A 26,312-nucleotide genomic window follows, 5' to 3' on the forward strand; every position below is an offset into this window, starting at 1 on the left:
GGAACGTGGCTTACCAGGGCACATGATCCAGACAGCCATTACGTAAGTACCTGCTGCAAATTACATTGTGCCCATGCAAACTTTACTATGGTTTTGTAACCTTTCCATGTATAAATAAAGTTTTGCAATTCCATTTCTATCGATAGAGGGGGAGATGTAGAAAAACCTGTGAAGAGATCAGAGCGGAGACGTTGCCCAATCAGCTTCTAGCTGTCATTCATCCCATTGGTTTGTTTGGGCTGCGGCTTTTCACTGATCTGAGCTACAAGAACTCAGATATACGGACACAGGGATCCGAGGGCCTCAGCTACAATGCTCCCGCCACATTCACCTGATCATCGGAGACTACACCGGGAAACACTGACTAGAACAGTCGTGAGAAAGGAATATAACACAACGAGACATGATCACACTATATTATATACACACCTTGTAGATCAGCTCCACAATCACCAGCTGTAAGATATCCCCGAACGTGTGGACCTGATCAATGCAGGTGCTGAGATAATCCAGAGCCCGGTCCTGGGGGGGGGGGGGGGGACACAACATAGACATTTGTACCCACAGAATTAAACATACTGGCTGCTGCTGTATCCGCTGAATGAATACCTCACAGTTATACAGTATATAGTATACGTAGTGTGCTGAAGGGGAGATGGCCTGTTAAACCCTTCCACTGCTGCACTATGAGTAGCGAAGTCAAGATGGTGCAGCTGACGGCTGCCTAGAATCTGTGTCACCCAGCCATAATATGTACCCCGTGTCACCCCTGTCGTGTTTTATATCTGTACTGTTTTTTACTTGTCTGATCTAGCTGGCTGTTGCAAAGGACCAATTGGAGCCGCTGAATGGCTGCCTGGGTGCTGAGCAGCTCAGCAAATATATGTTCCCCATGTCCTTGTCCATCATCACCCTCAACAGGACACATCTACTGCATTTCTGTGCGTGTCACCTATATTTGTACTGTCACCGTTTACTTGTTACCTATCTGGCTGTTGAACAGCAATCCAAATCTAATTACCAGTATACGTAAGTACATCTGGCCAAATAAAGCCGATTCTGATATATTCTGCAGCACTTTATAGAGAATATTTGGCTATTAACAACAATCCCTGCAACAGTGGAGCTTACGGTCTGCTTTTATCACATATTATATATAAAAAACAAATGCGCTCATTTTTATCAGAAGCCAATTAACCCAAGAGTATGTTTTTGGATTATGGGAGGAAAACGGAGTCCCCGGAGGAAACCCACGCATGCACGGAGATAATATATAAACTCAACACAGATAGAGCCTTGTTAAGAATCAACCCAGAGACCTCAGTGCTGTTGAGCAGTAGCATTGACCCTTACACCAAGTGTATATGTATCAATGTAGCAACACATAAGGTGTTAATGCTGTTATCAGCCATATTTATATAAAGAGACAATGTCATACAATTTAATGTTCATTCTAATACCCAGCGTCTTACAAAAACCGTGCAGTTGCGCACATCTGTGGTGGTTCTAGCACAGGTCTGGTCTGTATCTCAGTGCTAAAATACAGACCAGACTGTGCTAGAAGCACACCATTAGCGAGCGACACCCCAGGCAGGAAAAGGAACTGCACAGGTTTTGGAAGATGCAGGGTGCTAGGATGAACACTGCAATTCTCAGGATAACTACACAAACTGCTCGAATGGTCCAAACCTTCCAGGTATCAAGGTTTTATATAATGAGATATGAGGAGAAGCAACATAGTTCCCTGCAGCCAATCAAATACCAGATAGCAAATATCTTTTTTATGTTCTGAGTCCAGTTAATCCTCTGTTATGTATTATCGGAATAAGGGAAACTAAAGCAGTTTAAAAATCCTCAATATCATTCCATGTCTCAATATAAGGACCGCATTCAATTGTCATATCGTGCCCGATCTCTAAAGCAGCAGGAGATCACAGGCAATATGCGTTCAATAAGGTTGGGTTTAGCTGCACATAATGGCTCAAAAATGTTTTTTTTTTGCAGATTTCAGCTTGCCGTTAAAGGTGAAATGCTGACGTCGGCAGCCGTATGCACCCTAATGGCGCTACAATTGAATAGGTTAGGTGCCCTCTAGTGGCTGCCGGTGTTTAAACATTTGAATATGGCCCAAAGTGTCCCAGGAGGACATCTGTACCTGGTCCGCGTGGATCAGCATCATAAAAGCATTTCTCTTGCAGCTTGCGTCCTTCTCGTTCACCAGGAAGTCGTGGATGAGTTCTGGGGCATCTGGTATGAGATGTTCAAAGTTTCTGGGGAGAGGAATGAAGGTTACATGCTGGTAATATCACGAATCCTACCAAGGCCAGATGTAAATGGCTACACTTGTATCAAGCCAAGCGATGTAGTCTCTATGGTACAGCCGGCACTCACTGCTCACCTGTATATAGTGTATATGGCAAGCACGGCGTTCCTCCTCACGTAACTGTGACGGTGTTCCAGACACGCTCTGATCGCCGGCATTAGCGGCTCCAGCAGCTCCGCCTCCTTCAGCTTACACAGGAAGCGCAGGGTGGAGCCTCGGATAAACTCATTGGGATGTTGGAGATCCTTGGAAGACAAAATTCACAAAAATATAGGTCAATGGGGGGTATTCAATCTGTGCCAGGCAATGATGTGCCAACCAGTATCCAGTAGTGGGTGGTTTCTCCCCTGTTTTTAGTACATTTTTCCCCTTTGCCATTTCACTTTTTTTTGGGGGGGGGGGGGGGGGGTTTAACGGATGCTGGATTTTTTTTCCCCCAAGCGAAAAATCAGAAAAATTGAATAGGGCGAATATAATGGGATACGGTCATTGGGTCACCACCAAGTAGGTCAACATGCTGATAGGTAGACATGGGTCATTTCCCTGTTTTTTCACCCGACATGCCGATAGGCAGTATTTCCTGCCCTACCATCCACTAGACGTGGTGTGAGAATAGAATGCCCGAAGCATGGCGAGCACATCAAGCCATGCGAGAGGATGCGGTGGTATGTTTCGGTGTCCATGTCAACACGCGGTATTTCATGCCCTACCATCCACTAGGGCAGGGATGGGGAACCTTTGGCCCTCCAGCTTTTGCGGAACTACACATCCCAGCATGCACTGCTATAGTTTTGCTATTTGGCCATGAAAAAACTGTAGCATAGCATTCTGCGATGTGTAGTTCAACAGCTGGAGGGCCGAAGATTCCCCATCCCTGCACTAGGACGTGGTGGCAGAACAGAACAGAAGCGGTGCTACGTTTTAGTATCTAGGCCCTTATTCTGGTTGGTGCGGCCGGAGCCGCATATGCGGCTCCGACCGTGCAGGCGAATCCCCGCCTTCCATACGGATCGCCACCTGCCGTCCGTACGCAGATATGTGGCGATCCGCATGAAATTGGACGGGGATACGCCTCCTCCATGGTGGGAGCAGCCCCTGCATTCGATGGTCGCCGAACATCGAATGCAGGGCCTCACGCTCCACCAGGTCCCGCAACACAAGACCACACGGACACTTGTCCGTGTGAAATCTTGTATGGGGGCGGGCAGCTGACATCCGGCGATGTCAGATGCCCGCCCCGTACCCACGCGTCACGGCCTCATTACCATGCATACGCCCCGCGTTTGCATGGGAACGCCCATGAAACGCGGGGCATATGCATAGGGTAATGAGGATAAGTAGCCCCTCACGCCCCTCTACGCCCCCTGTGCGGCGTATAGAGAATCCTTGCGGTGAAATCGCCTGCACATGCGCAGAGTGACCTCTGCACATGCGCAGAAGATAAACATCGGCGGCCCGTACGCAAGCGGGAATATCCGCACCAACCAGAATAAGGGCCCTAGTGTTTATGTACTGTGTCGATATAAGGGTTAAAAAAAAAAAAAAAAAAGAAGAAGAAGAGAGTAGACTTTTTCACTGCCAACCTTACCCATGTTGACATAATCACCCTGTTGGCCTTTAGTCATGCCGACCTTTGTGCATGTCGACCTAATGCTTGTCTAGCAATTTGTTGGGTACTTGTTTCCTAGCACGACCACACCGATTTACATTGGGGTGGTCGTGTCGGAAAAATCGCGTTGATCGCATCGCATGCGATTTGGTCGCATGCGATGCGATCGACGCGACCGACCCAATTTTTTGATTGAATGAAATGTAAATCGGGTCCCTGGGACCCGATTTTACATTGGATTCAATGTAAAATATTCCCAACCCCCCAAATTTAACGGCGTAAACCCCACCCCACGATAGACGCCAACCCGAAGCGTGGCGAGCGCAGCGAGCCCGCGAGGGGCGGCGGTGCGCGTCCTCCGACCTTTTCATTCCCCTACTATCCACGTCGGCGTGGAGTTGAGAATAGAATAGTGTGGTGAGCGCAGCGAGCCACCGAGCCCGAAGCGTGGCGAGCCCCGCGAGGGGACGCGTATACCTGTGAAGTTATACGCGGGGCTCGCTGCGCTCGCCACGCTTCGGGCTCGGTGGCTCGCTGCGCTCGCCACACTATTCTATTCTCAACTCCACGCCGACGTGGATAGTAGGGGAATGAAAAGGTCGGAGGACGCGCACCGCCGCCGCTCGCCACGCTTCGGGTTGGCGTCTATCGTGGGGTGACGACGGGGACATCTATAATGTGAAATGGGTCATATTGGCCCATTTCACATTTTTCACATTTTCTCACGATTTCAATGTTAAAAAATATTTTAACATTGAAGCCTATGGAAAAATCGGGGGCATCACGTCGGGACCAATGTTAATGGTCCCGACCGATGCAATGCCCCCCATATTTTACCTTTCCCGACACGATCCTCACGATTTCAATGTTAAAATATTTTTTAACATTAAAGCTTATGGAAAAATCGGGGGCATCGCGTCGGGACCAATGTTAATGGTCCCGACCGACGCGATGCCCCCGATATTGTGCCTTAGCCGGCAAAATGGACCTGATTTCAAAGGAAATCGGGTCCATCGTGTGGATCGTGTACCTTAACTTAAAGGTACACGATCCACAAGATTGTGGCCGTGCTAGGAAACAAGTACCATTTGTTGTAGACCAAATGATCCATACCCAATATAATTTGGGCAGTTTTTTCACCTGGCTAGAAATTCGGCAAGGATTGTATAATGGTAAAGGTCAGCAGGCCTCAGCCGATAAACATACATAATCAGACACAGACTAATTTCCTGCCCACTACACATCAGTGTTAGGAGCTTACAAAATATCTACGAGGATCACAGAGACAGGACAAGTGGGAAAGGAGCTAGGCCACGTCATTGCACATGGGCTGGAGGGGTACCAATAACGATTCCCATAACCTGCCAACAGCCCTCAATAAAACAATCATCACAATAGCAATCTAATATACAGTTCATTCTAACACCCTGCACCCTTCAAAATTCGAGCAGTTCCGCTTTCCTTCCTTCCTTCTCTGCTGTGGCGCTTCTAGCACAGCTTGGTCTGTATCTATCTGCTTAAATACAGATCAGAATGTGATTGAAGCAAAGCTGCTGTGGCTGATAAATACAGGACTTTCAGGCACAGGGTACCTATCCTGTACAGCAGTGCACCCATTTAGTAGAAATAGATTTGACCCATTGAAAAGAGACCAATGTCCCTTAGATAAAGCACTGACATCACTACTAGATTTCTTCTGCAGAACCGGAGATCCGCTTCCTCTCATCACCAGGGAGAAACCAATCCCTAAATATGTGCAGCTGACGGAACATCGAACTCTGTACATCACCAGAAACTATAATGGGAACCAATACCCTCCCACTACATAACAGAGGCGAGAGGCGTTACCTTTCTGTAGGCATCACACACGAGTATCATCTCCTGCAGCAGCTTCCCGTCCGGAGTGGTTTTGGGAACAATCTCCCAGAAGACCAGTAGAAGCTTCTTGATGGTGTGGTCCTGGAGGGGTAATACGAAGCGGATGATGGTCATGAGGAGTCCCGGCAGCTTCTCCCCATTCAGAATCATGATGATCACTTTCTTCAAAGCCTCAGTCTTCGATTTCACATCCCCCTTTTCTGCGGGCAAAAGAGCACAACCAACGTAAGCAACATACAAGACCGGCGCACCTTATAATGTGATAGTCCCAAAGTAAACATATGTGCAGCACTTAGCAGGTCCAGCAACAATAATTATATAATATGCCATTTTTTTTTAGAACTTAGTTTACATCAAAGCCAGAGATCATCTGTCCAAATACTTTATTTCTCCTCCGCACTCATTAATTGGTTATTGCTAATGTACAAAGTTCCGACACGAAGCAGCTTCAGTACATAGGAGAGACGTCTTACCTAGGTCAGTTTTTAGGGTGATCTCTGACGGAGGCTCCGAGTCCATGGAGACATTGATGAGGGTATAACACACATTCTCGGCGGCTGTCATGGCTGCCACTGGCTGGTGCCTCCAGGTAGCGCTTGGTTTCCGGCAGGGTTCCTGGCCCTAAGGAACAGCGATCATTATGTCAGTATGAAAACATTGCCTAACCTGGAGATATGAGGTGGTCTGGAAATAATGAGGGGGCTGAAGACCTGGAGATATAATGGGGGTGCCTGCAGATGTCACGGGGAAGTGTGTGAAATATAATGGGGAGCCCATGGAAATATAACAGGTAGTGGGGTGCCTGGAGATGTAACAGGGGAAGGGCATAGGGGTGCCCGGAGATGTAATTGGGGAGGGGGCTGCCTGCACCAGAGCTGTATCCGGGGGGCTGCTGGGAGGGTAAGAACCCGGATACATACAGGGGGTACAGGAGTTGGAAGTGTGCATAGAGCTCAGGTGGAGCTGCTGAAGTGGGGAGCCAGGTACGGGGCCTGTAGGGGATATAGGATAAAGGGGTACACCCTCTGAGGTTGGGTGGGTAAGCGGGTGTACCGAAGAGAGGGAGCCGGGTGAGGTTACCTGCTCTCGGCCGGGTGTCAGAGGATCGCTCACTCGGTGACGTGGAAGAGCTGAGGCCACCTCAATAGTACGGAAGCCAGTCAGAGACAGAGCACGTCCGCTGAATGGAACGCAATAACCCGGAAGCATTCATGGCGGTGGACCGCAATGCGGAAGTGCGCCGGAAATGTCCGTTCCTGCGTTTGCTGTACACTGCCGGAAGCCTGTAACAGAATATCCCGGATGTGACATGCGCCTTAATTTTTCTTACAGGGTTGTGACTAGTTCCCCTTCGCCGAAAGAACCAGGATGTGATGTAGTGAGGGCGGAAGTAGGTTGATGCCCTTACAGCATTTTTTTTATTTTGTGTCCAATTTAAGTTTGGTATATTTCCTTTTATCTTAGCTGCGTAGGACCCTGGCCACTCTTCAGGGATGGTTGCTCGTTTCTTACACCACAAGTTATTATTCCATACCTCCCAACATGACCCTCTCCAGGAGGGAAACATTGCTCTGCTCCTGCATGTCCCTTTATAATGTTGGGAGGTATGCGTTACGTAGTTAGCGTAGCGTTCCTATCAGAATCAGTGTAGTGTTCCCACGGCCAGCGTAGTCAGCGTCCGTGTCCGATTCGGCGTAGTGTTCCTGCGGCCAGCGTATAGTCAGCATCCCTGTCCGATTCGGCATAGTGTTCCCGCGGCCAGCGTATAGTCAGCGTCCCTGTCAGATTCGGCGTAGTGTTCCCGCGGCCAGCGTATAGTCAGCGTCCCTGTCAGATTTGGCGTAGTGTTCCCGCGGCCAGCGTATAGTCAGCGTCCCTGTCAGATTCGGCGTAGTGTTCCCGCGGCCAGCGTATAGTCAGCGTCCCTGTCCGATTCGGCGTAGTGTTCCAGCGGCCAGCGTATAGTCAGCGTCCCTGTCCGATTCGGCGTAGTGTTCCCGCGGCCAGCGTATAGTCAGCGTCCCTGTCAGATTCGGCGTAGTGTTCCCGCGGCCAGCGTATAGTCAGCGTCCCTGTCCGATTCGGCGTAGTGTTCCCGCGGCCAGCGTATAGTCAGCGTCCCTGTCAGATTCGGCGTAGTGTTCCCGCGGCCAGCGTATAGTCAGCGTCCCTGTCCGATTTGGCGTAGTGTTCCCGCGGCCAGCGTATAGTCAGCGTCCCTGTCCGATTCGGCGTAGTGTTCCCGCGGCCAGCGTATAGTCAGCGTCCCTGTCCGATTCGGCGTAGTGTTCCCGCGGCCAGCGTATAGTCAGCGTCCCTGTCCGATTCGGCGTAGTGTTCCTGCGGCCAGCGTATAGTCAGCGTCCCTGTCAGATTCGGCGTAGTGTTCTGCGGCCAGCGTATAGTCAGCGTCCCTGTCAGAATCAGTGTAGTGTTCCCACGGCCAGCGTATAGTCAGCGTCCCTGTCAGATTCGGCGTAGTGTTCCCGCGGCCAGCGTATAGTCAGCGTCCCTGTCCGATTCGGCGTAGTGTTCCCGCGGCCAGCGTATAGTCAGCGTCCCTGTCCGATTCGGCGTAGTGTTCCCGCGGCCAGCGTATAGTCAGCGTCCCTGTCCGATTCGGCGTAGTGTTCCCGCGGCCAGCGTATAGTCAGCGTCCCTGTCCGATTCGGCGTAGTGTTCCTGCGGCCAGCGTATAGTCAGCGTCCCTGTCCGATTCGGCGTAGTGTTCCCGCGGCCAGCGTATAGTCAGCATCCCTGTCAGATTCGGCGTAGTGTTCCCGCGGCCAGCGTATAGTCAGCGTCCCTGTCCGATTCGGCGTAGTGTTCCCGCGGCCAGCGTATAGTCAGCGTCCCTGTCCGATTCGGCGTAGTGTTCCCGCGGCCAGCGTATAGTCAGCGTCCCTGTCCGATTCGGCGTAGTGTTCCCGCGGCCAGCGTATAGTCAGCGTCCCTGTCCGATTCGGCGTAGTGTTCCCGCGGCCAGCGTATAGTCAGCGTCCCTGTCCGATTCGGCGTAGTGTTCCCGCGGCCAGCGTATAGTCAGCGTCCCTGTCCGATTCGGCGTAGTGTTCCCGCGGCCAGCGTATAGTCAGCGTCCCTGTCCGATTCGGCGTAGTGTTCCTGCGGCCAGCGTATAGTCAGCGTCCCTGTCAGATTCGGCGTAGTGTTCTGCGGCCAGCGTATAGTCAGCGTCCCTGTCAGAATCAGTGTAGTGTTCCCACGGCCAGCGTATAGTCAGCATCCCTGTCCGATTCGGCGTAGTGTTCCCGCGGCCAGCGTATAGTCAGCGTCCCTGTCAGATTCGGCGTAGTGTTCCCGCGGCCAGCGTATAGTCAGCGTCCCTGTCAGATTCGGCGTAGTGTTCCCGCGGCCAGCGTAGTGAGTCAGTGTTACGCAGTTACCGTAGTCAGTCAGAGGTGAAGTGACTGCAGAATGGCTGCAGAACCTGTCACAATGTTTAACCTGCCGCAGCACCAGCAGCACCATTTGCTGCCACTGACACAAACCTGTATTAATGGACACCCAATGCGCTTGAGTATGAAGGAGTGCATGTGGCGTACACCAGCCCAAAGCGTGGCGAGCGGACACATTACGCGTCCTCCCGACCTGTTCATACCCCCACTATCCGCGTCGGTGTGGAGTTGCCACTGCTACATACTTGCGTACTATTAAAGTCTCCTCTCTAGGGATGACCATCGATGGTTTGTGGCCGATGTCGAATACTTTTGCCATTGATGGGGGAGAACCAGATGGTTTCCCTCCATTGATGAAACAGCAAAACGACGTTTTGCTTTTTTTTTTTTTTCAAAGCGCGGGGACACGGAGCATAGCTCCACCCTGACACCCACGAAGCCCCGCCCCCCATGTTTTGATTGGCCCACAGGCCAATCAAACACAATGAATGACCATTGGTCATCCATTGAATAGTTTAGCACTATTGATGGCCAGTTGCAGAATTGCCAAGCGCCCCCCCCCCCCCCCCCCTCCTGTAAATCACTCAATTTGTGGGTCCTCGGGGAGGGGGTGGGGCTAAAACAATGAAAATCTGTGACGATTGCCCGACTTTCTAGGGGTCTCGGAGGGGGACCCAATTTCCAGCACCCCACCGCATTCTTATGGGGTCTGGACACAGGTTATTAAATTACATACCAGTTTCACAGATTTGCCTGCTATGCAATTAGGATTAGGTCTGATCCATTGCCCAGGCTGGGTTGTGCGACATTAGTTTGTCAATGAGAGGTGCGTGTAGTGGATGTTATAATGATAGGGAGACACAATAGAGTGGCACAATATGAGCTGGAGGACTTTAACAGATTTGAACTGGAGGGCAATGTAATGTGGCATAAAATTAACAGGGGACACTATAGCATTATGTGAATTGGGGGTACTGTGTGGCCGGTGTAGTTGCAGCCTGACAATGTGACATCATGTAAACTAGCGAAATATGGTGAGTTATTAAATAAACCAGGGCACTAGTATGAGGCATAATATTAACTAGGGCCCTACTATGTGGCATAATATTAACTAGGGTCCTACCATGGTCCAGAACATGAATTAGGGAACTACTATTCTGCATAAAATGAATAACTGCTGCAGGGAGGCATATCACAAGAGGGTGCCGGACGGGATCCCGACAGGCATTTACCTGTTGTCGGGATCCCGACTGTCAAAACACAGAAAGCCGGGTTCCCGGCGGCCACCTGCTATTTTCCCTCGTGGGTGTCCACGACCCCCACAGAGGTAGAAAAGAATAGGTGGCGAGTGTAGCGAGCCACCGTGCCCACAAGGGGCTTTGTTGCGCTCACCATGCTGTCTGACTCCGGCCAGTCGGAATCCAGAAGTCGGGCTAATGACTGTTGGGATCCCGACTGTCGGACCCCTGTACCACACCCATCACAAGAATCATTGGGGTTCCTTAAATATGTTGCCAGGAGACCTACAAAGTTGTGGTTAAGCCCCTGATGATGCCTTAAAATAATCCTCCCTTCGCTGTTTTTCAAATGATAACCTAATTATTCCAGTGTTGAAATGGGAGTACTTAGGGCACATTGCTAATATTCTGGCTGCCCCCTCCAGGAGGAAGCATCCGCTCAGCATAGGTGGGGGTGTGGCTGAGGGGAATGTTGATGTGTGGAGGTGGAGTGTGTCTGCAAAATGACATCATCATGCACCACAAAGTGCCAATGACAGGCATATTGAGACAAGGGGCGGGGCCATGATGACATGGACCGCATAATCACCCCCATCCGGGGTAGCAGGTGGAGGGTGCAGCTGGTTACACATTACCAACCCTGGTAATTTTATATTCTCAGATCACTTAACCTGGGTTATGTTTCACAGAACCTTTTACACTGAGCAGTAACCGGGTTAGACCCGGCGATAAGCCAGGTTATTGCAGCATTAGAAAATAGCTGAAATAGAGAACATTACACATGAGAGTTTTCCCTGTACCCTGGTAGGTTACAGACGGCAAGATAAGCAATTAGTATAAGTGCATATGCCATATCTGCCAACATGACCCATTCCAAGAAGAACAAAATGCTCTGTTCTGGACTTCAATCTAAATGTATTATTGCCGTCACTATTATCTAACAAAGGTGTTAGAACGCTAGGGATGGCCTCATAAATTAAAGATTGACGTAGAGGAACAGAGCATTTTATCACTCCTGGAATAGGTCACGGTGAGAGGTATGTATGTGTAATATTCACCGCCAGCTGCTGTGGAACTATACATCCCAGCATGCCCTGAATTACACAGCTATGGAACATTTATCTGGTGGAAAACACCAGGGAGAAGAGGGAAGAAAATGATTCCATTGTAAGTAAAAATCTAATCATTTTTTCTGAGCGGCCGCATGCAAATATATGTGTACCCGTATACATCCATCTGCAGCCCAGCAAACCCCTTCTGAAGGCGGGATTTTACAGCGCATGGGGCGTGGTTACCTACTCGCTGTGCTGCGAGTGAATGAGACCCTCAATCTCCTCCCATTGTCCATAGGGCCTCTGCTCCAGGTGATTATGAGAGTCCCAGTTCCTTTTCCCCTTCATGTTACCCAGTCTGTATCCAAGCTGTAATATTCCCGGCCTTATCCCACATCTCTGTCCTGCACTATAGCCGCAGATGGGCACTGTCCATGTATCACAGATGCGGCAAGAGGATAAGTGCAGGACATTTCTCCTCCCCGGGCACTGGGCCATCCCAGATGTCTGCCATGGTAGCAATGCCCAGGTCGAGATCAAACTCATATATAAAAACTGGACGTTTTCTAAGAGGATGTAGCGATCCCTCCTGAAGTTATTGTTTCCCCTCGCAGAAGTAATTACAGCACAATTAGAAGCGCTGCCAGAATCTTCGTCAGACCACTTCCTTCCAGCTGAGGCCCTCGGGAGATGTCCTGCCAGAGACTGCAGCAACTTACAGGAAGACCAAGGATAATGTAAGGGCAGGTTTATATAAAAGGGCTGTGAGCAACGAGCACAGAGAGACTCATCTGGGTGAGCGAACCATTGGTTTGTAGGGGCTCCGTGTTTCCTGCGGGACACACACTGATCAGCCTGACCAACAACAACCGCCCCCTCCTCCCTGCAGGTGTGGTATAGACCACAGACAGTGTCTAGGAGGTCAGCAGTCATTTTGTCGACCCCAAAAAGACAATATGCACAAGGTCAACACTGGATAAAGGTCAAGTTTTCCATTGTCAATGTCAACACCAGAGCACATGACCCCCAATTAGTGTACCGCTTCGCTCGCCAACCCCCAGGCCAGGACACTCGCTGTGCTCGGCACAGATTACCGATCCCAATCACAGTCCCCGCCAAAACAAAAATCTTATGTCAACCTTTTCATGCACCAACCATTGCCATGTCAACCTTTTAATTATGTCAATCATATGTACATCAACCTTTTGACCTAGACATCGGCCATCTGGATCCCCTTTCCCGATTCTATAGATATATGCGTGTGTTACATACTGTATATTCTGTCTGTGCCTTTATAACCTGGCTCGTAGCGCCCAGCACCGCCCAGTAGTTATGTAGATCAGCAGCTAGGAGACCAGACCAGTAATGCATTTCGATTGGTGCAGCAGGAGAGTCTCTGTACTGTGGGGAGGGATCTTGCTCCTGTGGGTTTCCTCTGTACACAAGACGACGTGTGCTTCACATATGCACAGTGCAACCAAAGGACGTTATTGTGCAGGATGTCCCAGGACCTCACAACTGCTACTAAGGCGATTTCCATGTTAATTGCAATGTAAAAATGAAAATAATGTGTGCTGTAACGCTGCACTGGGCCAAGGTGGGACTTCCTCCTAGTCATATACAGGAGACAGGTGTGCCTATCCAACCCAGCCATATCCCCACCCCTGTTCCCCACTTAATACTCCAGCGTCAGATCTATGGGTGTTATTCAGATCTGATCACATGGCTGCAAACCTCGCAGGCTAGGGGCGATAATCAACAGACAGCGAATGCATACGGGCCGTAGTGGGCATGTACAAGCCCATCCTGCAATAAAAAACTGGGTACTTCTGTACTTTCACGGCGCCACTAGAAATCGCGGGCATCGCGGCCATTGAATGCACTAAAAATCGGGTGCGACGCGATGCCCGCGATTTCCCATAGGGACCAATGTTAAATTTCTCAATTGACCCGATTTTACTGTTCAATGCCTCAATTGACACGATTTTTCCATAGGAAACAATGTTAAATGGCCCACAGAGGCCAAATAGCCACCCTGAAGTGTGAAATGGCCCCCACAATTGTTAACGCCACCCCACGATCAACGTGAACCCGAAGGGTGGCGAGCGCAGCGAGCCCGCGAGGGGCGGCGGTACGCGTCCTCCGACCTTTTCATACCCCCACTATCCACGTCGGCGTGGAGTTGAGAATAGAATAGTGTGGCGAGCCCCGCGAGGGGACGCGGATACCTTCACAGGTAAACGCGTCCCTTCGCAGGTATCCTCGTCGCCACGCTTCGGGCTCGGTGGCTCGCTGCGCTCGCCACACTATTCTATTCTCAACTCCACGCCGACGTGGATAGTGGGGGTATGAAAAGGTCGTAGGACGCGTACCGCCGCCCCTCGCGGGCTCGCTGCGCTCGCCACGCTTCGGGTTCACGTTGATCGTGGGGGTGGCGTTAACAATTGTGGGGGCCATTTCACACTTCAGGGTGGCTATTTGGCCTCTGTGGGCCATTTAACATTGTTTCCTATGGAAAAATCGTGTCAATTGAGGCATTGAACAGAAAAATCGTGTCAATTGAGAAATTTAACATTGGTCCCTATAGGAAATCGCGGGCATTGCGTCGCACCCGATTTTTTTAGTGCATTCAATGCCCGCGATGACCGCGATATCCTATCTTTCCTAATCTAGTGGCACCGTGAAAGTAAAGAAGTACCAAAAACTGCTACTTTTGCTTTAATCCTTGGCTGTACGCAAGTTGATTGACAGGAAGCTGATGTATGGGGGAAGGGGGGGGGTGGTAACTGTCTGTTTTCTGGGAGTGTCAGGAAAAACACAAGCGTGCCCAGGTGTTTGAGGGGAAGTCATGTGATGTCAGCTCCACCCAATCACAGCCGCTGAGTCAGTCCTGGGTTACGCACACACTGGGAAATCATTTGATGGGGAGCAGCTTGTGAATGGATCTGCAGTGCATGGCCGATCCAGGTAATTTTCCTAAGCCGTGCTAAGCAATTTGCAGGCTTGCACGGGGCGGGGCAGCAATTACTTGTGCGCAGGGCTCTGCAAAGGTCCCAATAACCCTGTATGTTCCTAGTTGCAGGGCACCTTCATCACCTCTAGAAAAAACGGCGATATATATATATATATAGATAGATAGATAGATAGATAGATAGATAGAGATTCTACGAAACTCTGCTTCAAGGAAAACAATTTTATTTCATTCGCCTACAGCAGTGACACGGGACAATGCGGAATCATAGAAAACACTTTGTAAGCCTGCCGCCATTGGACGGGTCTACGGATGTAATCTGAAGTGAAATCCCAATAACTGGAGACCGGAGAAGATGACTATTTTCAAAAACAAAATAATGTTGTACAAAACCCCCCATTAAGTCTAGTGCTCCATCGGTTCCTCTGGTTTCTCCACTGGCTCCTCGGCAGCAGGTGGTGCAGTCTGGAGAGAGGAAATAAAACCTGGTTACCAGCAGCACATGTATAATCCCTATACAGAAGGACACAGGTTTCATATAGCAAGCAAGTGTGGACTACAGCCATACGCCAACGTCACCTCCTGGGAGGGTGGATACTCTGCTAGAAGTGACAGCTCCTGACCTTTATGGCTGTGTGACATCGGATGACAAGCGCGTTCTAAAATGAATGCTGAACTTAACAGGCCATCTAAAATCTATAGGGGTAACACATTATCTGTTTAGGGCAAGCCTGGTCAAAGCTATACTAGAGACCTAGCAGTTTACATTTCATTACGGTCCCATTTCCCGGACCACCTAGCTGGTGCACAGGTGTAGTCATTACTGTCACAGTACCCATACCACCTAGCGAGTGCACAGGTGTAGTCATTACTGTCACAGTACCTATACCACCTAGCGAGTGCACAGGTGTAGTCATTACTGTCCCGTTTCCCGGACCACCTAGCTGGTGCACAGGTGTAGTCATTACTGTCACAGTACCCATACCACCTAGCGAGTGCACAGGTGTAGTCATTACTGTCCCGTTTTCCAGACCATCTAGCTGGTGCACAGGTGTAGTTATTACGGTCACAGTACACAGACCACCTAGCGGGTGCACAGGTGTAGTCATTACCGTCCCGTTTCCCGGACCACCTAGCGGGTGCACAGATGTAGTCATTACCGTCCCGTTTCCCGGACCACCTAGCGGGTGCACAGGTGTAGTCATTACCGTCCCGTTTCCCAGACCACCTAGCGGGTGCACAGGTGTAGTCATTACCGTCCCGTTTCCCAGTTCACCTAGCGGGTGCACAGGTGTAGTCATTACCGTCCCGTTTCCCAGTTCACCTAGCGGGTGCACAGGTGTAGTCATTACCGTCCCCCAGTTCACCTAGCGGGTGCACAGGTGTAGTCATTACCGTCCCGTTTACAGGTGTAGTCATTACCGTCCCGTTTCCCAGTTCACCTAGCGGGTGCACAGGTGTAGTCATTACCGTCCCGTTTCCCGGATTACCTAGCGGGTGCACAGGTGTAGTCATTACCGTCCCGTTTCCCAGACCACCTAGCGGGTGCACAGGTGTAGTCATTACCGTCCCGTTTCCCAGTTCACCTAGCGGGTGCACAGGTGTAGTCATTACCGTCCCGTTTCCCGGATTACCTAGCGGGTGCACAGGTGTAGTCATTACCGTCCCGTTTCCCAGACCACCTAGCGGGTGCACAGGTGTAGTCATTACCGTCCCGTTTCCCAGTTCACCTAGCGGGTGCACAGGTGTAGTCATTACCGTCCCGTTTCCCAGTTCACCTAGCGGGTGCACAGGTGTAGTCATTACCGTCCCGTTTCCCAGTTCACCTAGCGGGTGCACAGGTGTAGTCATTACCGTCCCGTTTCCCAGACCACCTAGCGGGTGCACAGGTGTAGTCATTACCGTCCCGTTTCCCAGTTCACCTAGCGGGTGCACAGGTGTAGTCATTACCGTCCCATTTCCCGGACCACCTAGCGGGTGCACAGGTGTAGTCATTACCGTCCCGTTTCCCGGACCACCTAGCGGGTGCACAGGTGTAGTCATTACCGTCCCGTTTCCCAGACCACCTAGCGGGTGCACAGGTGTAGTCATTACCGTCCCGTTTCCCAGTTCACCTAGCGGGTGCACAGGTGTAGTCATTACCGTCCCGTTTCCCGGATTACCTAGCGGGTGCACAGGTGTAGTCATTACCGTCCCGTTTCCCGAACCACCTAGCGGGTGCACAGTTGTAGACATTACTGTCCCGTTTCCCAGACCACCAAGCGGGTTCACAGATGTAGTCATTACTGTCCCGTTTCCCGGACCACCTAGCAGGGGCATATCTGCCCCACCTGCAGTGCAGCATAGTTTTTCCTAGCTGCTTGATATTTTGCTTTACATACAAACATGAATTAGGCCCATAACTGCCAGGAAGCCAACAGACTTGTACCTGGAGGCCACTGAAGTGCAACTTATCCTAGAACATTCACCCACCTTCCTCTGCGGCCGCTCTTCTAGGCCTTCCAGAAATGAGGCGACCTCGTCATCATCGTAGATGGTAAACTCCAACTCTTTTCCAACGATACCAATAGATACGTTCTGCCGAATACAGTTTATTAGCCATTTATTACAGTTTGATGCTAGGAAACATTCATCGAGCCCCAGCTTCCTGCACGTGACTAAAGGCAATACGCCAGCCCTATCCCTTGTACGGATTTCCCACTGAAATGCAATCTGCAGAGATTGCAATTATATAATTACATTATTGTGTCCATGTACTAGCCTCCTTTAGCGTTAAAAACAGTCCATCGAGTCGTGCCATGACACAACTTGGCAGAGACTGGCCTCTTTTCGGGGGACTTCTTACTTTAAATAGCTTCTTATTTGCAAAACTGAGCAAACAGGATACACAAGCATCTTCTGCGGATTAAAATGATATGCGACATCCAGGAAAACACTGTAACGTTACATTTCTTATTCAGATACAGCCACCAGGAATATAGACACTCTGCATATTATTTTCATCAGTGGAAACCGCTTGTGCGCCTTATTCACTCCATTTTGTGAATATGATAATTAACTGAAAAAGCCGCAAAAAAAAAAAAACCCCAGCGCTACAGAATGAAGTCACACAGTGCTCATGCGTTCTCTATAACGCGACTCGTATCACATGGAGGATAGACGTATGTCGACACATCTGTAAATAGAGATTTTTTTTTTTTCTGTTACTCGTTGAAAATGAAGACTTGCTAGTGGTGAAAAATCTTAAGGTGCCCATACACTGTACAATATTTCTGTGAGTTTTGTAGTAGATCGTATCGCATGCGCCTTGCGCACGAACCAAAGTTAGTTCAAAAAGCACGGGCTGCACAGACTATGTGCTGTGCGATGGGATGCCCGCGGGAGCGCGCATCGCACGGCACCCTCGCACCGTTTATGGGCACCTCTACTGCTATCTTATTGATAAATAAATGAATATCAAGGGGGTGTCACGCAGTTTAGCATATAGGGTGGAGGGGGATGTTCAGGGCAACAGTGCACTCTCCTACCTTTGTGGTCAGGTCTTGTTCTGCAGGTAGTGTTTCCCGTAAGGCTCGGAGCCCATGTTTAACCAGTTCATTCAGATTGCCTGAAAGGAGAGTGTGTTATTCATACACGAGAACTGTTCTGCCAGACACCAGATCACGATACATGTACGTACACACACACACACAGCATCACACATGACCTCGGACACGTATGTCAGACTCACTGTCACTGAACTCCGTCATGCGTCTCTCCAGGTACGTGCGAGCGGACTGTGACCGCGCCCCAATAGACATCGCTTTGCAGTCAAAGTAGTTTGCTGAGGGGCAGGTCTGGAAGATGTGGGGTCCCATGTCCTGGGGAGCGAAGAAAAAGATTAATCACTGGGGATTACCACCCATTTTATAGCACTCCTAGCACTATTCCGCCTTCTTACGACGCTAATAGTGAACAGTAAACTGTATTCTCCAACTGTTGGGATGCCAGTGTCGGTATTGTGATACCTGGAATCCTCCACCCTGGAATCTCGTATCGCACCCGTAATAGCAGCATGACGATTGGGAGATCGGAGTTGGCATGGCGATAAGCCACGCGCCAGCCCATGCAGTTAATGGAAAAATGCTGAACAGGCGTCTGAGCACTTACATCAAATCCTGCAATGAGAAGTCCAACGCCGTATGGCCGCCTCCCATAGCGCTGAGTTGGGACTTGGGTTTCTGAAGACGGTTAAGAAATATGCAGAAGAACAGAAAGCACATTCCGTTACAGACACGAGCACGGCCAATACTGATGTATAAAGCCTGGCGAAGTGAAAAAGTGTAATGGGATCACGCACCAATCAGCTCCTAACTGTCATGTCACAGACCATGTTTGAAAAATGACAGCTAGGAGCTGATTGGCTGGTGTGTTATTACCTTCGCTTCCCCAGGTTTAATACATCTACCCGTCTGTGCTTAACCATGTATTCGCAGAAATGGCCCCTTTACAACCAAGTAATACAGCCACCTATCTGTGGAAAAGGATACTACTGCCAATCAGAGAGACGAGTCGGGACACTGGCAGTGGGCGGTCAAACACGAATCGGGAATCCAGACATTCCTGGCGCATGAAATTACTGAAAAGCACAATCAGAGTGAGAATGAACAAGTGACACAGTCTAGGCCTGGTACATAAGATTACACTCAGTGTATGACATGCAGTGTACCAGAAGAGCTCAGAACTGGTGACCTTTCAGTTTATAACATATAATCCAATTCCGATATCCAAAAGATGAGTACTCACCACAGCAGCCGGGCGTCAGCAGTGAGGCCGGCGATGGAGATCCCGATGTGATTGTCCACATTGAGTATCTTCTTCTGATGGGCGGCCAGCTCAGACTGGGCTCTCTGTACAATACAATGCAATGTTACATATAACTGGCCTCTATCTGTACCCGTCACCACAACCGAGGATTTCCAACTCACTTCTGTTAAATGCGTCTTGTTGGCACAGATACATTCTCTGATCAGGAACGTGGTGTACAGACAATATTGTCCATTCCTCAAATTTCACACATTTAAACCACATGATAAAGGACAGAACGGCTTCCCTGTGCGGCTGCCTACACAGACAAGTTTTCAGCTGCTAGCTGGGGGGAAATGAATGCCTTACAGCGGCATAATGATCTGTCAGGAGCAACAATCTGTTTGGGACCGCAGGAAAGACCAACCAGACCTTAGGTATACCATATAGGGCCCTCTTGTACCTCTTGGATTCCAAAATAGCAGGACACATACAAACTGGCAGCGTTAAACCTTCATGACATGATTGCACGTGTATGTACACATACATACACACACACACACACACACACACACACACACACACACCTGGCTGTTTGGTTAACATGTATCTCATGATGAGAACCAGGGAAAGAACTCCGGCTTGGGCCCTAATATAATAGTTAGGGGCACAGTGGCATCTTCCAGGGGCGATGAGAGATCCCAACACCAGCTGTGCAGAAAATAAGAAGTCCTATGCAAGAGACAGGAAATGACACAGGGGAAGAGGAGGAGCCCCGCTAGATATACACCATACCTATCTCTAGCCATCTGGAATGATCTTACACCCAACCGCCATGGAGTATGAAGGAGGAATACTCATTTATTGTGGGAACTGTGCACAAAACGTGTTCAAAGAGCTAAATTGTGTTCCAGAACGGAATAGATTTGCAGGAGCAATGAGCCCTGCTTCCAAAATACATGAGACACCACAAGACATCCGCTATTAGGTTCCCAAGAGGAATGACGGCCTTTAGCTCTCGCGCAGAATAGGGAAGTTACCTTTAATGCTACGAGCACTGCATGAGTCTTAGACTTCAGTCCTACGGTGGCAGATCCCTGCTTCACGGCTTCCATCGCATACTCAATCTGATGGATTCGCCCCTAGAAGACAGAATAAAACCTATATTTCTGTGCACAAAATCCCCCCAGTGTTCCCACCAGTAATGTTTACCTAATAATTATTGTCCCTTTCTGCTAAAACATTTACTGACGATTCTCTATCATTGCAAAGTAGAATAATTACTGAACCAGGGGAGTAATATGTTGTTAGTGAGACACAAGACAACTTTACAACACCATTGTATTAGATTGCCATACACATAATGATTAGCATTACTCAAAATCTGGTAACAGATGCAGATGTTACAGACTCAGGATGCAGAGAGTGAGTGAGGTGGTCAACTGTTTTGAGCACCACATTAATTAATGGTGGCAATTTAATGGTTTCTCAGTTCACGTTTGAATGCCATGTCTACTAGAAGTCTTGGGAGGTGGGGAGCAGAAAATGTACTAAGAGTCAGTGACATGGTCTCCATCTAGGACAGTGATGGCTAACTGACACTCCAGCTGTTGAACTACGCATCCCAGCATGCCCTGCATCAGTTATGGCATGGCCAAATAGTAAAACTGTAGCAGGGCATGCTGGGATGCATAGTTCAACGGCAGCTGGAGTGTCAAGGTTAGCCATCACTGATCTAGTACTACAGTGTCCCAAAGGCACAGAGTTAAGCCACTATACGTGTCTAAACCCAGTTCTATAGGGTATGTAGATAAGCAGAAGATACTGATTGGTTGCTATGGGCAACATCTTCAATAGAAGTCCAAACTTCGTAAATTTACCCCGATCTCCCCACTTCTTAATCTCCTCTATTCCAGGCCTTGTAAATAAGAGCTCATACCTCTCCAAGGGGAGGGGCTCGGGGGATAATTCCATCTTTTCCGATATTTCTGTCAGGATAAATATCAGCACTCGCCTATTCAATGCTGTCATTAACGACCGCAAAGCTGGCGATACCGACAGCAATGAAGGTGGTCAGATCCACTTTTTTTTTTTTTTTTTTTAAGTTGGATCTATTTTGTCGGTAACAGCCCCGGATTGTCGAATTCACGGTCGTTTTCCAACAATATGCATACGTTTTTGCCTATTTCAGGACTATCCGACACTCGAAACACTGTCAGGAGCCAGCGAAAAGTACCAGAATTCTGAACCCTGGATTAAATAGCCTCAGGCTTAATAAATAGACCCCTTAATAATGGTTTATATGTGCATAGTCTTATACTACTACATTGTTTTATCCTTCTGGCTCTGTTGGTTTTTGTGATTACTTTTTGCAAGGACAAAGGATAATGCAAGACCATTGTTGAGAGTTTATTAGCAACAGTTTAACTATTGGGTTTCAAGGGCTGAAATAGGCAGACACGAAGTCCCCATGCCCATAGGCCACCATGCCCACTTCTTCCTAGCAACTGGTGAAGGCGTTTTAGGCAGCAGAGTGTACGATGAGCGATGCCGGCTGTCCTGTACTGGCTCATTCTGAACGGCAGCTATCTCGGAACACTCCCTGTAGTGGTTTATTTGGCCACTTTCATGTTGGAAGGATCACAAGGAAAGTTTACATAAGAGTTTTTTTTAAGGAGGAGAAGGGAGGAAAAGAGACGATTGTGTAACTAATAAGCAATCCAGTGTGTTCAGCTGAGACAAGGGGGGGGCAAACTACAAAACAAGTACACAGAGCCGGCACTTACCTGGGGGCTCCACACGGTCACATCGTTATCATACTGGTTGCGAAACTGGCAATGGAAAGAAAAAATCACCATGGTTACCAATAATCACATCATAAATATACCAATAATGCTAAAACTAAACACACATGAGTGGCTAACAGAGAATTAAGCGTTATGCTAAAGACCACAAAGATCCCGATTACAGGAGAGACAGGATGTATCGCGTGGGTGATCGTGGTCCGCACTGTAGGACTTATAGAGAAAGGACAGACGTCGGGGCTCTCCCTGCCATTAGTGTTCATTCTAGCACCCTGCATCTTTCAAAACCTATGCAGTTCTTCTTCCTGCCCGGGTTGTCGCTCTCTGTTGTGGTGCTTATAGCACAGTTTGGTCTGTATTTCAGCACCGATATGCAGACCAGACCTTTGCTAGAAACACCACTGTAGAGAGCGCCATCCCAGGCAGGGAAGAACTGCAAAGGCAAAAATGCACACATTGCAATAAAACCACAATGGGTGACAAGGACAGGGACAGGGTTGTACAGCTTCCTGCAGCTGGTCAGTAGGCAGTGACGAGTTGCAGGGTAAGGCACAACAGTTCACAATGAACCTTTACCCATCACACTGGCTCGCCGAGAGTGCCAAAGTCACCAAAGGGGAGGCGGCATCAAAAGACAAGGTGAACAGACTGAAGGAATAGCTAGTGCAAGAGAAGATGAGGGTGCAGTTATATCAGTTACGTACTGCCGTCAGTACTTTGGCACCAACATGGATGAGGACACAGCAACCCGAACGGAAGTATGCCGAGGCGGGTTAGAGTCAGGCTGGGGAAGGGTGGGTTCGTTTTATGGGGCGACGGGTTAGGTTACGGGATTGGAGGTTCAGGTTTAGGCTCTTCCTGGGGGGGGGTGTTAGGTTGGGTAGTACCAAGGTTAGGTCTCTTTCTGATCCACCGTATAGATTTTCTGTATAGGAATGCCAGATCGTTCTTCAGTGCCGGGATATCATATGTATCCCCACACACGATGTGAAGAAGTGTATAGATTTCTGTGCACTACAGAAAATTCCTCACTGTTCATATATGAACATCTCTCCACACTGACATATTTGTTTGTTTTTTAAATATACTGTGACTACAGGCACAACACTGACTTCTTAACAATAAAAAGCATATTGTAAGGGAATTCCTGGTATTATTCCACATTCTTGTTGCTTGTGGTCTTCATCTAAGTTCAGTAAAATCACACACACCAAAGATATAAGGAGGGGAATCAGATAAGAGGTGCTAAATCTACCCAGCATCAAGCTTCTCCCCCAGCATTCCCATAGGACAGGAAAAATAAATAAAACCATTTAACACTCATCTTAAAGAGTTATCACCACCAACTCATTAAACAGGCTATAACAGAGAGGAAAAAAAAGTGAAAAACTCATGTTGGCCTATTCATGTGTCGACACTTCCAGGTTGTTCTTTTGTCTGTCAACCCATCAACTGCTTACCTAGACACGGTCTGCCATTTGGACCGTAACTGAGCAGGTTACAGGGAAATATCAGCCAGAGGATACAACTACTGCACAGCAGAAGACTCATGATGAGTCACAAAGCAAAAGTGAAAGTAACAGCAGTTTGGGAACAGTGACAATCCGGTTTCTTCACACACTTATAAATACTACCCACAGTGAAACCAAATGTTCTATTTCTCCTGGATTATTTGGTATAAACCAGAACTGCAGAGATGTGGGCTGATAAACAGAACAGGGAGTTTGTGGCATTTTGCTGCAACAACTTCATATTTATTTCTAGGATCTGGGCACACGGTATTATAACATTTGCGATACCAATGACCAGTCTATATCTGATATATTTTAGAATTCCACCTGTTACAAAGATGAGCTCTATAAAAGAATAATGTTATGAGTTATGATCCTGTCCACAACAAGAAAAAAAACCGCTGCCACTTGCAATGCAGCATTATTACATACTCCGATGTCTTGTATACGTCAATCACGTGCTATACATGAGAGTGGACTGGCCCTGTCCCCCAACAGTTCTCCAGCAAGGGGGACACTACTGGCTCCTCCTGATAAATACTGACATGCCGCCATATTCCGTTTTTTATATAAATGAGCATAGACTATGTATATAGAGGTGCAATTGTAACATCACAGAAACAATGTAGTGCATCCTCCGACTCCCTCACAGATGAACAATTAAGACAGTTGTCAATCATGCAACACAACTATATCTGATACCCTCAACCCACATCTACCACCAATCATCTACCACACAGAACAAACGTCACAAGCCCAATTATCTAACACCCTAAAAGAAAAAAAACTCCTCATCCCATCATTCAACTCAACTATCAGACACCACTGTCAGAAACTCGTCATGCCCGCAAGCACCCCATGACACCCCTCATGCCCACAAGCACCCCATGACACCCCTCATGCCCACAAGCACCCCATGACACCCCTCATGCCCACAAGCACCCCATGACACCCCTCATGCCCACAAGCACCCCATGACACCCCTCATGCCCACAAGCACCCCATGACACCCTTCATGCCCACAAGCACCCCATGACACCCCTCATGCCCACAAGCACCCCATGACACCCCTCATGCCCACAAGCACCCCATGACACCCCTCATGCCCACAAGCACCCCATGACACCCTTCATGCCCACAAGCACCCCATGACACCCTTCATGCCCACAAGCACCCCATGACACCCCTCATGCCCACAAGCACCCCATGACACCCCTCATGCCCACAAGCACCCCATGACACCCCTTATCTCCACAAGCACCCCATTACACCCCTCATGCCCCCAAGTACCCCATGACACCCCTTATCTCCACAAGCACCCCATGACACCGCTCATCTCCACAAGCACCCCATGACACCCCTTATCTCCACAAGCACCCCATGACACCCCTTATCTCCACAAGCACCCCATGACACCCCTTATCTCCACAAGCACCCCATGACACCCCTTATCTCCACAAGCACCCCATGACACCCCTTATCTCCACAAGCACCCTATGACACCGCTCATCCCCACAAGCACCATGCCTGACACTCAACCAGCCCATCTAACATCCACCCCTTTAAAACTCTATACACTACTCAACCCCACAGACCATTTTACAGCCTTCAGTCCCACACAGACAGCCCTCAACACCCCCCCCCCCACACACACACACACACACACACACAACCATCATCCCACAGACCGACTGATACCCCTGTTCCCTCCACACCATCTGACACACACACACTTCACCCACGAGGACCATATGACCCCCACAGACACCTCATCCCTGCACCCTGCACCCCACCAGCTGACAGCTCTCCTCCCGGCACTCCCCACAATAGCCAGCCTGGCCCTCAGTTCCTGGGCCACTAGTGTGTGAACCCATATTCCGGCTCCCAAACACCCTGCTGCTCCCCGCCCCGCGCCCCACATGCGCCCAGCAGCACCCCGGCGGGTAACCATGGAAGGACACAGCGGGCGGCAGATGACAGTCCCCGCACGGCACAGAGCCCCGCACTCACCATTGTGCCCGGAACCGCAACTGCTGAATAATGCCGGAACTCGACGCTCTGACCCTCGCGTCTGGTAAGTGCAAGCCACGCCCCTACCAGGCCGGATCAGTCGATCGCAGTGTGACCACAGAGGCTGCTCCCAATTCGCGCGCTTCCGTCTTCTAACAACTTTATTGTTCACATTCACACAACACTGAGAGCAGCAGCAGCAGCAGCAGCAGCATCATCATCATAACTATGACTATGCGTTCCAGCCATGCTGGGGAATAGCATCCGTACAGTATATAAAAATTCTATACCAGCTACTGTAGCAGTGACATACCTCCCAGCATGCCCCTCTCCAGGAGGGACACAATGCTCTGTTCCTGGGCTTCTCTCTTATTGATTGCCATCACCTGTGGTGAAACACCTTTCTGATCACTTAGGCCCCCATTTACCATTGATGGCATTTACAATGCGATCTGGGCGGAATATTACCGCGCAGGATCGCATTGTAAAATGCGATCATTTCGCCCCAATGTATTTTCTTCAGGGCACAGGGAAAGGGCTCTGAAAGGAGCCTGCGGTTATGCGCTGACCCCCCCACGACCCCGCTGACCGCACTGCCGCTCGGGCAGTGCGATATGTAGCCATAGGCTACAATGGGCTATCGACATACCAGAATGGCGATAGCCCTGGGGTGCGAAGCCGGGCTGCCCGATGTTGATACGTCAGGCAGCTTCGC

General features: G+C 49.4%; 2 protein-coding genes across 2 annotated transcripts in view; both read right to left on the reverse strand.

Annotated features, from left to right (window-relative positions):
- COPB1 (coat protein complex I subunit beta 1) overlaps nucleotides 1–7,047 on the reverse strand; it is a 33,877-nt gene extending 26,830 nt beyond the window's left edge. The window contains exons 1-6 of the mRNA XM_083164661.1: nucleotides 6,891–7,047; nucleotides 6,284–6,431; nucleotides 5,781–6,010; nucleotides 2,399–2,568; nucleotides 2,156–2,270; nucleotides 430–522 (exon numbers count right to left, since the gene is read on the reverse strand). Of these exons, the coding sequence (XP_083020787.1) occupies nucleotides 430–522; nucleotides 2,156–2,270; nucleotides 2,399–2,568; nucleotides 5,781–6,010; nucleotides 6,284–6,431; nucleotides 6,891–7,019 (885 nt within the window). The 5' untranslated portion in view covers nucleotides 7,020–7,047. The remainder of the gene's footprint in view (nucleotides 1–429; nucleotides 523–2,155; nucleotides 2,271–2,398; nucleotides 2,569–5,780; nucleotides 6,011–6,283; nucleotides 6,432–6,890) is intronic.
- Nucleotides 7,048–14,694: 7,647 nt separating this feature from the next.
- PSMA1 (proteasome 20S subunit alpha 1) lies at nucleotides 14,695–25,726 on the reverse strand. Its single transcript, XM_083164662.1, has 10 exons — nucleotides 25,598–25,726; nucleotides 22,059–22,103; nucleotides 20,313–20,414; nucleotides 19,273–19,376; nucleotides 19,017–19,105; nucleotides 18,637–18,707; nucleotides 18,218–18,347; nucleotides 18,015–18,094; nucleotides 16,960–17,064; nucleotides 14,695–14,952 (listed from the first exon to the last, which is right to left on the reverse strand). The coding sequence occupies exons 1-10, from the start codon at nucleotides 25,598–25,600 to the stop codon at nucleotides 14,893–14,895; spliced, it is 789 nt and encodes a 262-aa protein (XP_083020788.1). The 5' UTR covers nucleotides 25,601–25,726; the 3' UTR covers nucleotides 14,695–14,892.
- Between the last annotated feature and the right edge of the window lie 586 nt (nucleotides 25,727–26,312).

Source organism: Crinia signifera, chromosome 11 (assembly GCF_055691185.1).
Source record: "Crinia signifera chromosome 11, ASM5569118v1, whole genome shotgun sequence".
NCBI lineage: Eukaryota > Metazoa > Chordata > Amphibia > Anura > Myobatrachidae > Crinia > Crinia signifera.

Bases quoted from the DNA above. Each gene is read 5' to 3' on its own strand.
- PSMA1 (XM_083164662.1), bottom strand. The intron at 18,708-19,016 runs GTATCCTTTTCC...AACCGTCTTCAG, and splicing joins CGTCTCTCTGATTGGCAGTA to AAACCCAAGTCCCAACTCAG. The intron at 17,065-18,014 runs GTAGGAGAGTGC...TGTATTCGGCAG, and splicing joins AACAAGACCTGACCACAAAG to AACGTATCTATTGGTATCGT.